This window comes from Camelus bactrianus, chromosome 1, assembly GCF_048773025.1.
Source record: "Camelus bactrianus isolate YW-2024 breed Bactrian camel chromosome 1, ASM4877302v1, whole genome shotgun sequence".
Classification (NCBI taxonomy): domain Eukaryota; kingdom Metazoa; phylum Chordata; class Mammalia; order Artiodactyla; family Camelidae; genus Camelus; species Camelus bactrianus.
The window spans coordinates 120331818-120345264 of record NC_133539.1 but is presented as its reverse complement, the minus strand read 5'-3'; the positions used below and the strand labels follow the sequence as shown (position 1 = coordinate 120345264).

Below are 13447 nucleotides of genomic sequence, written 5' to 3'. Positions count from 1 at the left end.
CTTCATGTCTTGTGGGTTTTATTTTCTTACTAGAAACCTATCCATGCTGGCTGCACTCACGTGTCTGGCCCTGCGGTGCGATGGCTGGACACAGGCTCATGGGGCCACACGTGGCCTCCCTGTCTTCTCACAAGGTGGCTGCCTTCCCTAGAACGAGTGTCTTGAGGAGCCATGCGGCCTCTTAGGACCCAGCCCTGGAGGGTGCGGCATCGCCTCCCAGTGTTCTAATGGTCAGAGTGATCAAAAGCTCACCTAGATTCAAGGGGAAGGGATGTAGACCCCACCTCTGAATGAAAGTGTATGAAAAGCCACCCACACCTGTCCCCACCTCTGCCCTGTGTCTCCGGCCTCATCGCTTTTGGTCGAGCCCTCTCCCCAGAGTGGGCTCTTTGGTCCCTGGTCTGCAGCACCTGCATCCCTGGGACCCTGCAAGAAACCCAGATTTTCAGGCCTCACCCCAGACCTGCTGAGTCAGAGTAACAAGCTCTCCAGGTCGTTCTGATGAACCCAACAGCTTGGGAGCCACTCCCTCCCCTGGGACACAGCTCCCCAGGTGAGCCCCACGACCACCACGACTGCTGTCACCTTCCCATCCCAGGGCACCCAGGGGAGTGGGGCTGGCCATGGGGTGGAACAGCACAGAACATTCATCGCTGCCCTTGAGGAAGTCCCGGGGGATAACCTCATTGTGATGTGGGCACCTCCTTTCTCTGAAGGGAGCAGTGGGATGGGGGTGGGGGACAAGGGAAATGGCCAGATTCTTTCCTTGGTAAGGTTGTTTCCTGGAGACTAGTCTGACTCTAAAATCAGTCAGCTGCCTGGGGCTGAACGGAACTCAGGTGGCCCCTCCCCACCAGAGAGAAAGCCCTCGGGCGAAGGCAGTGTGAGCTCCCATCCTCTTCCTCGAGGTGGGGCTTGGGTGAGGTGGGGAGTCCTTCACCCACTCCTCTCATAGGAGCCACACCCCCCCAGAATGGTTACCATGAAGATGGGGGAGACAGCCCCACACCTGTAGACCCTCTGCACCCACGGTGGTAACTGGGCTGCTCCAGGGCAACAGTCTCCTTGGTGAACTGCCAGGGTCCTCCAGCTGAGAGCTCACTGTGACCACACAAATGGAAGACAGGTGCTTCGTTGAAAATTTAACTGGTTCCCTCCACTCCGGGGGGGGGGGGGGGCCGACAACCCAGTAAAACAGTAAAACTGGAGTGTAGGTTGGCCCATTTATATAATGAGATTTAGAGATTCTTAAGCAGTTTGACCCACACATGCCCTCCACGCACATCTAGTGATGGGTAACCGGCGTGTCTGTCCCAGGAAACCCCAGCCTGCGTGTCCAAGCTCCATCTCCGGCCCTTGCAAACCACTTGTCCTGGCCACCCCTCATGCTTACAGCTATGTGTGAGTCATGCAGGAGGAAAGACGGGGGAGAGGGCTGTGTAGGCCCAGGAAGCAGGACCCCTAGGGTGGGGAATTAGGGCTTCCCAGTACCTGGAGCATGGAGTGTACAAATGTCACCTTGGCCCCAGAGACCTCCTCCTCCTGGCCTGGTCACAGCCAGAGGGAGTCCAGAGCAGTGCCCTCCTGGCCAAGTCTCAGGGCTGTTTTGGAGCTCCATTCTGTCCTCAACCAGATTCTAACACGAAGCTGGGGGCAGGGCTGGGTTTGCAAGACTGGGCTTTGTGACCTTGGGCAAGTCCCTCCACATCCCTGGACCTCAGTTTCCTCCCTCGTCCCTGAGGGAGCAGGACTGCTCCCACATTCCAGAACCCTCTGCAGAGTCTGTGAAGCAGACTTGAATTCAGACCTCTCATTCCAGCCAGCAGTTCTGGGACACCAGCCCCACACCCCTAGGGAAGAGAGAGCCACCATAGGGAAGCACACGGCCTTTATTTACTGATTTCCCATCTGGAGGTCCCAGTATGAAGGCAGTGGCTTCACATGGGACGACGTGGGCCATGTAACATCACCCCAGGAATTGCGGTAGAGGCTGAGGGAACCAGGCTGACCAGTGGTCCCTCTGGACACCACCCCTGGGCTGATCCTGCCCACGACAAACCACCATCACTACGCCGACGGCCTGAGACTTAGGCACAGTTAACAGCCTTGTACATGAGCCCAGGAGTGTCCCTCCACCTGGTGACCAGCAGGCACGTCCCATTTGAGGTCTGCTGTGGGAAAGATGTCTTTCCCAAACAAAGCTAAGCCCCACTCAGGAAAGATGGAGGTGAAAGGCGGTTCACGGACACGCAGGACTCACGATCCTGTAGACACGGGGGCTCTGGCACACGGGCACGCACCACGGAGACACAGGAGGCGGTCCCAGGGTGACAGGAGTTGGCAGGCAGCCGGGACTGGCGCTCAGGACAGACACGACAGTGCCCAGAGCTCGCACCTCGTGCTCAGTCGTGGGGCCAGGCGGGAAACCAGGCGGCACTTTCCCAGGGACCCACCAACGGCCTGCCTGCCAGCGGATCTCCTGACTGAGAGAGGGGCAGAGGGCCGCTTATGAGACAGAGGCCCAAGTGCACAGAGCTGCGAGGTCAGGACGGTGCCAGGGATGGGGAGGCCACTGCCCTGCTTTCTTTCGCATGGCGAGCACCCCCCGGGGCAAAGCGCGGGCTGGGCGGCATCCTCAGTCCTTATTCACAGTTGGGGGCTCTTCCTGGGAGGGCCGCATCCACAGGAGGCCTTGCTGGGCTGTGGCCAGTTGGGGGGTCCCTGGGCAGGCCCAGAGCTGGGGGCCACCCCAAGAATGGGCCCATGTCCCTGCTCTGTGGTCCCCAGGGCCGGGTGAGAATGCTCACAGTCCCAGAGGTCAGAGGAGGGGAGAGGCCTGCCCCCCAGACACCCCAAGATGAGAGCAAACTCCAACAGTCGTGTGTGTCTAACAGTGCGAAGCCAAGTCCACAGCATCGGGAGGAAAGGGCCCTGCAGGCCGGCTGTCGGGCCAGAGGGTGCGACGGGGAGCAGTTCCCAGGCTGGGCACGTGGAGGAGTCCTGGGACTTGGGGTTAGGACAGGATGCAAGTGTCCTAAGTTCCTCCAGTCGGACTGAGTTAAAAGCACGTCTTAGCAGCAAGAGTTTGTCCTTGTTTCTGTCGCTCAAAGGTGGTGGAAACTGGACCAGGACAGGCGAGGTCAGTCTGCCAAGGGTGGAGGGGCTGCTGCCAGCTCCGTGGTAGGGCTGCCTCCTCCAGGCGGCCCTCAGGTGAAGTAGCGGCAGGGCGTGGAGTCGATATAGCAGTACGGGGTGCACCGCAGGTCTCCATACGACCTGAGGGAGGCAGACACAGGCCGTGGGCGGGAGCCTGGGGACACAGCCACATTCTAAAAGGCCACCTCTCATGACCTCGGTCAAACCTCACCAACCAGCTGCCCCTGCTGCCACCTCACTGAGGGCCAAGGGCTCCTCAGAGACTGTTCTCACTCTCATGTGGGGTGTGGGGCTTGGGGCAGGCAAGTCAAGCCGAGGGACCTGGGAACACTGGGTTGGCAGGCGACTGTGCTCTGAACGCAGCGTCTCTGAGGGAGTCGCCCACCTCTCCAGGCCAGAGAGGTTCCCAGCAAAGTCCGTCAGACACCCTGCACTGCCTCTGTGCCGCCCAGCATGGCGGCCGCTGGCCACACGTAGCTGTGGAGCTCCCGAAATAAGGTTAGTGCGACTGAAGAACTGGGTTTTTAACTTTATTGAAATTTAAATAGCAACATGTGACCAGGGGCTACCGTATTGGACAACGCAGCCCACACCTCTGTGAGCCCGGGTGCTAATTCCGAGCCAGTGTGTAATGCACTGCACCCGCGTCCCCATGCACCCCTGAGGCTCCCAGGGACTCGGAGAGTCACCACACCAAGACAGCGGTGAGCCCTGCGCTGCACTGGCCTATACTCCACGTCTGATTGTCCACACTCAGATGTCTTCATGGGGCACCAACCTGCTCAGAGCTTCCGCCAGCTCTCTGGCAGGTGTCTGTTAGGAGCCTCTGGCTTCGGCAAGGGGGAGGACACGCAGCTGCAAAGGGTCCTGGCCCAGCCTAAACTGAGTTTGCGGGTGACCACATTTCGATTCTTTGAAGTGCCCGGATACCTCCATCCTCCACTGGGCTCCCCTCTGAGGCCCACTGCCCAGGGACCCTATGATCCCGGGAGCCACTGGGAATGGAGCTGCTCGCCTGGTGCCATGGTGAGCACAGTGCTGCTGATGCCCAGGGCCCAGGGCCCAGGCTGGAGCTGGGGGCCTGAAGGGTCATGTGTTCATCGCCTCCCCGACCCCACATGAGCAGGGACCATGAGCTCTGTTACGTATCACCCTCTCTCAGTGTCTAGAAAGTACATAAGGGGCCCCCAGGGATATTTGTCAAACGAAGAGGATGCAGGATGGAAGTGGTCCCTACCCGGGGAGATAGGTCTCACAGGTCAGGTGGCCGAAGTCAGAGCCGTCACAGTCCTCCACGCCCCTGTGCCGGTGGCCGTCTCCACAGTAGGCCCGGCGACAGCCTGAGGGGACACAGAAGGGCCACCCTGAGGGGGGACAGGGGGAACAGCCTGGCAGGACCTTGTGGCCCAAAGGATCCCCCCAGAGCCTGCACCCTGGTGGACCAACCTCCACAAAACTTCAGGCCCTGATCCCTGGAAGGAGACCAACCCCCCGCCCAGTCCTGCCACTTGCTGGCCGAGAGACTGAGAGCACTGGCCCCGGAGCCCCAGTGTCCTGTCCCAAGCCTGGGGCCTGGACGCTGCCTCCCATCGCAGGACCACTGCAGGTTCCCGCGAGTCAAGCATCAGGAGACAGAGGCCGGCACCAGGTAGCCTTGACCGCTGTTTGTCTGCAGGAAGCCTCCAGATGGCGACCCTGGGTCTCCCGAGAGCCAGCCCATCTTGCACGGGGTCCAGTTCTTACACCAGGGGAGGGGCCTGGAGTTCAAACCCCGCCCGGCTTTCACAGCGCTTCAGACCCCACGAGTCCCTTCATGCACCAGGGCCAGAGGGACCCCAGGCAGAGCCAGCATGCTTGGAACTGCCACCCTGGGGACTGTCATGGGAGGTGCAGCTACATGGGAGGACAGACTGCCTCCCACTCCGTACCCACCCTGGGCACGCTCACCCTCCCCTGAGCTCCTTGCCTTCGCACCCGCATGTTTCAGGCCTGAGTGCAGCCTGGCTCCTCTCAGCAGAGGCTTCACCATAACTCAGTGAGGGCGCTCTGAGCCCTTACTCTCCCAAGACCATCCACGCGCATGTCAGCTTAAGGAACTGCCCAGGATCTAAGGGCTTGGCTGTCGGAGCATCACACCCATCTTTCTGTCAGTGGGGGAAGCAAGGCCTCCACCACCTTACCCACCGCAGCCTCTGCTCTGGGCGTGAAGCTGAGCTGGTGGCTTTGAGACCTGCAGCCACACTCTGTCTGACCCCTCACCTCCTGCTCCTGTCACTTGATTAAAAAGAAAAAGGGGAAAAGAGGCAGCCCTCCAGCACTACACTGCCTGCCCGAGCCTGTGGCATCCGGAGCCTGAGGGGGCTCCGGCCGCCCACTCCCCCCGCAGGGCTGTCTGCTGAGAGTGGGTCCTCGTGCAGGTGCCTGGCTCCTCCCGTTTGCCCTCAGTCCTGCAGCGCTTTTCTCTTTTGCTAAAGAACGTGGATCAGGATGTGGGTTTTGCAAGATTCAGAGAAGACGGGGGGCCTGGTGGTTTCTCTGGGGCCAAGATCCTTGACACCGACCCCATCGCCATGCGTGCATGGCAGGTCCACATTTGGCCAGAGTGGGGAGGGCGGTGCCCCGGCAGCCCAGCTGTGGCTCTGGAACTGCCCCAAACCAGCGCAGCGGGCATCCCGGCCTGGCCCCACTCACGGATGCAGTCGTCACCCGCGTCCGCGTTGCCGTCATCACACTCCTCCCCAGGCTGCAGGACCCCGTCCCCACAGAAGCCGCGGGGGTCCGCGGCGTAGTCCACCGGGTAGAGAGGCGTCAGCTGGCCAGAGAAACAGAACAGTTGCCAGGGAGGGCGCGCCATGCAGCGCAGGCGCCGGGGACAGAGGCGCAGAGGCGCTGGATGCAGGCAGTGGCGGGGGGGGGGGCGCGGGGGAAGCCCTTGGCTTCCTGGGGAGGGAAGGGCACTCCTGTCCCGTGGCCCAGAGCTCTGGGGGTGGCGGGAAGGCAGGGCGGGGCGGTCCGGAGCCTGGGCCCAGAGCGGAGGCTCCGTGTGTGGACCACGGAGAGCTCTCAGCAGCGGGGCGAGGGGGCTCAGTCTCCCACAGGAGCAGACTGCACAGGTCCCCGCGCCGGGCCCACTGCCGGCCTCTCCTTCTTTGGGTGCCCCTCAGCTGGGCGGGGTGTGTCCTGGGTGCCACCCCCACCCCAGGTACCTGGATGGGCAGCCAGCCAACGCTGTCCTTGAAGTAGAGAGACCTCTGATCCCTGCGGAAGGCAATGGCGTTTCGGGTGTTCAGCCTCTCAAGCTCCTCCTGGTTGTTGACCACAAAAATCTGCGGGGGAACACACTGGTGAGGATTCCAGAAAACACATCTACGGGGGACGGGGGAGGAGTCGGAGGAGGAAACAGTCTCGTCCTGGGGCCGGTGCTCAGGGGATGGGGTCGGGAGTCACACTCCCGGGTCCCTCCTGCATGGGTGACGCCTGTCCACTCCCATACCCTCCCAATCCAGTTCCTGGTGTCTGAGACCGAAATAAAAATGTCCGCCGAGGTTTAAAACTTTTAAACGTGTAAACTGGTACTTAAATAAAGACTTAAATAAAGATGTCATCTAATCCAGTCATTTAACATGTAGAAATGATGCTTAGCACAATTCTGATGCTCAGAGGCGTTCAGACGGTGCTGTTTACATCAGGGGAAAGCTTGGGTGCACTGACACATACGTGACAACAGCGCACTGATTTCATGAACCATAGCACAGCCACGTGACAGACAGATTATCATATCTCCCTGCAAAGGACAAACTGACGTCCAGGGTTTACTTCAGAAAAATCCAAGAGTTGATTGTTGTTGAACTTGGGTGAAGAGGATGTGGCGGTCCATTAGACTATTAATTCTGCTTTTGTGTTTATTTGAAATTTTCTGTAATTTGTGTTTCTTCAAAAAGACCAAGAAAATACTCCAAAATGAACCCACAACCAAATGGACAATTTGGTTCTCTTCTTTTGTTTTTTCTGATTTTCCCATTTCCTCTAATGAGTTTGTCCGGTATAATGGGGAAATAAGTTTTACTAAAAGGCTTTTACTAAGCGCAGGGTGGCATCGGGTGACGGGTCACCTCCCCAGATTCCTCCCAGAAGAGCCTTACCACGGGGACTCGCGGGGAACTGGGCCCATACGCCGACTCCCCATAGGGACGGTTGTTCACATTTGTGGGAGTTCCACAAAGACATCTTCCTGGAGGCCCGGGAAATCCTCTTTCCCCCTTGGGTCCCATTACAAGTTGTCCTAGGAAGCAACAGAGGGCCGTGTTACTAGAGCAAAGGAAGAGGAAACCAAACAGCCCAGGGAGGTGTCAGCAACCTTCACGACAGAAAGGAGTCTGAAGTCCACAGGATCTCCGGTAGGCCTGGAGGAGAGACCTTGCGGTCCAAGGTCTGGAGGAAGTGGTGCTTCCTTAACCACACTGGGTGTGGCAGCACCTTTCCCGACCCTCTTTCTCCCTTCCCTCTCTCTATACTTTCGAGACCAGACAGATGGCATGAACTCCAGAACACTATGCCCCTGGAGGTGACTATGTGCCACAGTGTTCACTAATGCAAGGTCTGTGGTGGGAGAAGGGGGAACATCTGGAAAAGTCTATCCTCATAGGGGAGAAACATAGATGATGGGAGACAGAGATTCCTCCTTCCTGCCTGGAAGACAGACAAGATGTCTGATGCTACAGCAGCCATGCTGCAACCGCGAAGTAACAAACATGAGAAGAGAAGCCAACATGCAGAAAAAACCAGGGCCTCGTGGGCCTGGGGCCCTGATAGTGACACTTAGAGGCTGAACCCCAGCCAGCCACTGTCCACCTCTGGACTTCTTTGTTGTATGAGAAAAACAGTCCCCTTTTTGTTTAGACCATTATTAAGGGGGTCTTCTGGCTGATGACCCCATTGCTGGCTGATAACGTTTATTATTTGCTGACTCATAACGTTTATTATTTGCTGACTCATAACGTTTATTATTTGCTGAATCATTTGATTTTGTTCTTATATACGGGATCTTTACAAAGGGATTTCTGAATATGGGTTTCTTTAATCCTTCTGGAAGAAAATGGAATGTCTGAAAATGCTAGGCCTGTTTGTTCTTCCCTGATACTAAGAGAGTGTCCTGGAAAGATGTGATCAGGAACTTTACTCCCTGCAAAGTGGGAGCCCTGCTGGGGAGTAGGTCTCACCTGGACTTCTCAAGGCCCTGATGCCCCAGCCACCCTCCAGACCAATTCCAGTAGGATGGCTGAGAATAGCACCCAGGCATTGTGCTTTTCAAAGCTCTCACAATGGTTCCAATGAGCGCCGAGTTTGAGAGCCGCCAGTCCCGGGAAATGGTCTTGGCACAAAATCCCCCAGCAGGCTGTCCCCACCCCTCTCCCAGGTGCCTCCGCACTCACTCCTGATCTGGGTTCAAGCATCACTTCTTCAGGGAAGCCTCTCTGCCTCCTCACGCTCCCTCCCGTCCACATCAGATACAGTCTCGTGGACTTTTCCTCCCAGCACTCATCTCTGGTTGTATCCACTGTGAGATTATCCAGTCTGGGTCGGTCTCCCCCAGGAGAACGTCAGCGTCAACAGGGCAGGTGGGTGCCTGTCCTCACTCACCAGTAGGGGGTACCCAGCAGAGGCACCGTACATGTCAGATGACTGAATGAATGAGTGCAGACTGACCGGAAGGAAAAGAAAGACTAGAGCTCCAGCTGGCAGGAAAGTGCCAGAGCCTCCCAGCAGGAAGCGAGGGGACACGGGGACTGAAAACGGAAATAAGGACGCACCCTCCTCCCGGGAAGGCGGGGGAGCTGGGAGACTGGCCAGCCATTGGTGTCAGGTTGTAGAACTGTATCCAGGGCAGCCAGCCACTGGGGACATGGTCTGCAGGTCCCACAAGGGCAGGGAAAAATGACCTCGGGGCCCCCGGGGAAGCGGCTGCAGCTGGAGGAGGAGACCCCAGTCCGAGGGCCCGCACCCCGAGCCCTCCTGAGCTGGTGGACAGAGATGGCCGGGACCAGAACGCTGCCAGCCTGAGGGGAAGGGAGGCCTGCCAGCACCTGATACCAAGTGAGGGCTGTTTGTTCTAACAGGAAATACGACTGCAATCCTGTGGGAGGGGCACCCATCTCATGTTCTGATATTTTCAGTGGAGCTTGGAGAGACAGAGCCTCCAGCAGCCCAGGAATGTTGCGGGGAGGCAAGCACCTGGGGAAGATGAGGTGGGAAGGCCCTGCAACCGAGGGCACGAGAAGGCATGGGAGCAAACTTCCCGCAGGCTCTGCAGCCCCGATGACACCTCCAGAATCACGGCCTCAGAGAGATTCAGGAGTGTGTCCAGTTATCCAGCTACTTAGTGGTGAGGCTGAGATTTGAATTTATGTTTGACTTAACACTCTGATGTTCAAAAGACACGTGGCCAAGAATACTGATGCTCGCAGGAAGCTGGCAATCCCCAGGTACCATGCTGATTCACTTATACCTGGCCTGGGTGCAGGAAGGACTCAGCCAAATTTCTAATCTGGTCATTGCAAATTACATCCTACAGACATTTTGCCCTAGTTCCCTCACCCACCCCGCCAGTCCCTCTTTCTTGGTTAACCTGGGTGACAAAAAAAAGTCCCCCTCCACCCCAGCACCATCCCACCTGAGCACCAGGCAGCAGACGCGGATGCAGAGGAGGCTCCAGACGGGACGGCAGGATGTGGCAGGGAGCCTGCTTCCCGCCACCACAGCCATTTCTCTGCGTGTCCTCCCAGCTGTTGGGGGGCTTCCTGACAGCCTGCATTGACCCAAACTTCCCCAGCTTGGCCTTTCGGAACTTGTCCGGTGGGCCTGGCCTCTCCACCATCCATGAGAGCCCGAGGACCTGGCTCTCCATCTTTGCCCAGGGAGCCTCCCATCTCTGCTGGCGGGAGCAGGTCTGAGCAGGGGTCTTGGGGAAGGCAGAGGACCACAGAATAGTCTCCACATCCCCTGGTCCTACACTCTGCCCCTCAGAGGCTGCACGACCATGTAGGAAGGTCTCAGGACCAAGAGTGGCCGCCAATCAACTGTGTGACCTTGGGGGTGTGTGTGCAGTTTCTGAGGCCCACAGTTCTTATCTATAAGAGGAGGCCTGAACTAGACCAGGGGAGTGGAACCCGGGGTCCACAGAGACCACGGATATCCCAAGACGGATTTGGGGCAGGTCTTCTGGAACTCTGGGAAGTAGTGTACAGAACCTCAGAGGCAGGAAGACACATCCTTTGTTCCCTGAGAGTGAGTCTGGGACTTTGATCTCAAAGGTTCTGTCCCCACCCCTTGATGGTGCTCCAGCTGGTCCCAAGCAAAGGGAAGTTCTCTTTTAAACTCCTCCCACCCCCTCTCTCCCCAGCCCCCAAAAAACGTTTCCAAAGAGCAGGATTATGGCCCCATTTTCTTCAGCCTCTCATCCTGGGAGGTTCCCCAGAAGGGAAGGACTCAAAGGCAGGCACAGGGAGGGGACATCAGTCAGAGAGGTGGCCCGCTTCCTGCTTGCCTGCTGTGCGGTGACCCATGGGGACAGACTGAGAGCCAAGGTAACCCAGGTGTGGGAGCCCCTGCTGGGGCCGGCCCCGCCCACCCCACCTGCCAGATGCCATGAGGAGGCAGAGCTGACTCGGCCAAGACTGTGCCTCAAGGACCTGCCACCTGGAAGAGGAAACATATCTGCAGAAGACAGTCACCAGGGGAGGGGCCACAGCAGACGCCACGTGGGACTGGGGCCAGGGGCCGGACACCCACCCGGTGAGGGATAAGGAAGGCCTTACTGAAGAGAGGGCTTTGGAAGAAGGAGGGGATTTGGTGGCGTGGACCAGAAGATGACAGGAGAGCTATTTCAGGCCACGTGAGAGAGAGATGGTGAGAATGTGCTCACCAGAGAGCAGAGTCCCCTGGAGGGCAGAGGGCAGTGAGGCTGGGGTCTGGGGAGGAGGGGGTGGGCAAACGAGCTGCATGAGAGGGAGCTGGAAGGCCAAGGAGAGAAGGTAGGATCACGCTGACCCTGCTGCAGGGACGGGGTCGCAAACAACCAGAGACGATAAGACAGAACAGTGGGCATCTCCGTGAGCTGCCGAGGGTCTCCAGGCCCCAGGAGGGAACCAGGACTCAAGTCAGATATGCACAGCGAGACCACTGACGTCTTCGTTTGCTGAGGTTGCTCCCAACCCCACCCCCCCCCCCCCGGCTAGTCCTCAGTTTTGTGAGCCCCTAAATAGCCTGAGAGAGTCCCTTCCAGGCAAAGCCCAGGCTTCAGGCCATGCTCGCCATCCCTGGCGCAGGCGGCACGAGGTCATGGGCTCGGGGAATGTCATGCAACCAGAACAAGGAGGCAGAGGACCCACAGGAACAACCTTCCCTGGATCATCCGGTCAACTCAGGGACATGGGTCAGGGGGCGTGGACAGAGGGCCTGAGCTGCACCTCCGTCCACCTCCCCTAACAAACCGAAACAGGTGCGGCCGGACGGCTAGCATCACAGTAACTGACGCTCGTTCTCCCGTTACTTTTTCCTCTCCCAGTTTCAAGGAGGTGGCAAGACTTTATGGCTTTCTTGCCCTTGCTAAGACTTGCTGACTACTTGAAGACTTCTGTCTTTCTGCTTTCTGTTCTCAAAAGAGAAAAGCTCCTCAGGGAGGGGCGGTGTAGGAGGAGTGTGAGGAGGGAGGGGCTGAGGTCAGAAGAGGAGGGGTCCCAGCAGACAGGGGAGGGACAGGGACTCCTGAATCCTGGAGAAGAGATGAGATCTCAGAAGGGGCGGCTGTGGGCTCTCCTGGGGAAGTGGAACGCTGGGGACCAGGATTCTCAGCCTTGGACATGATCTGCTGCCCAAGCCTGCCAGGAGGAAGGTGGTCACGTGTCTGAGCACACAGCCTCCGACCACGGGCATTTCAGAGTTGAACAGGGCGGGTCAAAGGCTGGAGGGCCCTCCCCTGATGTTTCTCTGCCATAACTCCCCGGATCTTTGGCCCCCACTGCTTTGTGGCAGTTGAAGAAGGGAAGAAAACCCCAATAATGCCCGACACTGACTTCTCCTGCCAGCCCGGCAGGATGGAGTCGCAGGGCCAGTTTTAACTGGGCTTAAAGGATCTAACAAAATGACATTTCGTGGCCATCCCATGATGTGGTTGTAAATATATTCCCATAAGCACGGTGGGGAAAAGTGCACTGTAAAATTAGAAGAAAAATTTGGATCCCTTTAAAACTGAGGACAAAGAATCTTGCACTGTCAGGAAACAGTATTCCTGGGCCTGGAGCTGCTGTTCATACAGACGATGTGCCATGAGAGGCCTTACTTGGAGCTGGCAAACTAAACTGGAGCCTGGGCTCAGCCAGTGAGACAAGGTGAAGCAAGGCAGCGGCCTTCCTCTGCCCTCTTCAATGTAAACATTTGTTTCTTTTTAGAGATTTCTTCCCATATTCAATGCAAATCAGTAAGGACCCTTTCATAACACCTTGTAAGACAGAAAAATTTACAACATTGTCTTTACTTCTAGGTCTAAGAGAATTGCTTGGAGCCATGAAATATTTTTCCAGAAAATGGTGTTAGTTGATGAAATAGGCACCTGCCATTTTTCATTTAAAGTAGAAATGGCATCACCAGTGTAATTTCTTTTTCTTTTTCTTCTCCTCTAATTGTTCTCCAGAATGCTAAAACAGAGCCAGAATTGTGTTGATCTCTCTTGGGTAAAATTTGAAGAAGCTAAATCGTGGAGAAATTATCAACATATTGAAATGCTTTGGGTCATTTCTAACTCAAAACACAAGGCAGGCCTCTGCTGACACCCTGTGCCCTCTCTGGGAGGCTGGCCAGAAGGATGACACGGTCTATCCGGTGAAGAGGGGTAGCTCTTACCTGCAGATGGGAGGCCCGGGGGGCCTGGGGGACCTGGACGGCCAGGTGGACCAGAAGGCCCAGGTTTGCCTGGTGGGCCCATCACTCCACTGTCTCCCTTCTGCCCCTGACAGAGAGGAAGACAGAAGCTGTTACAACAGCATGACATGGCAAACTTCCTTCCCCACTTACCTCTAAGTTGGGGACCACTTGCACTTTGGAGCAAGTGCCCAGGGGAGGATACAGTCCCAGGGGGACCGCCAAGCTCCTAAAAACCTTGTGGCAAGTGACATTTGAGACAGCGATGGATGCAAGTCTATAGGCATTACTTTTTTTTTTTTTAACTGAAGTACAGTTGATTTACAATATTGTGTTAGTTTCAGGTGTACGTCATAGTGATTGGGTGCTTTTTATT

The 13447-nt window shown here is 57.1% G+C and overlaps 1 protein-coding gene across 2 annotated transcripts in view; it reads right to left on the bottom strand.

Annotated features, from left to right (window-relative positions):
• Positions 1 to 1871: 1871 nt before the first annotated feature.
• Positions 1872 to 13447, bottom strand: part of COLQ (collagen like tail subunit of asymmetric acetylcholinesterase) — a 54447-nt gene continuing 42871 nt past the window's right edge. For both annotated transcript variants that reach the window (XM_010966050.3, XM_045524878.2), the window contains exons 12-17: positions 13054 to 13159; positions 7299 to 7438; positions 6363 to 6482; positions 5848 to 5968; positions 4394 to 4496; positions 1872 to 3276 (exon numbers count right to left, since the gene is read on the bottom strand). In XM_010966050.3, coding sequence (XP_010964352.1) covers positions 3207 to 3276; positions 4394 to 4496; positions 5848 to 5968; positions 6363 to 6482; positions 7299 to 7438; positions 13054 to 13159 — 660 coding nt within the window. In that variant the 3' untranslated portion in view covers positions 1872 to 3206. The remainder of the gene's footprint in view (positions 3277 to 4393; positions 4497 to 5847; positions 5969 to 6362; positions 6483 to 7298; positions 7439 to 13053; positions 13160 to 13447) is intronic.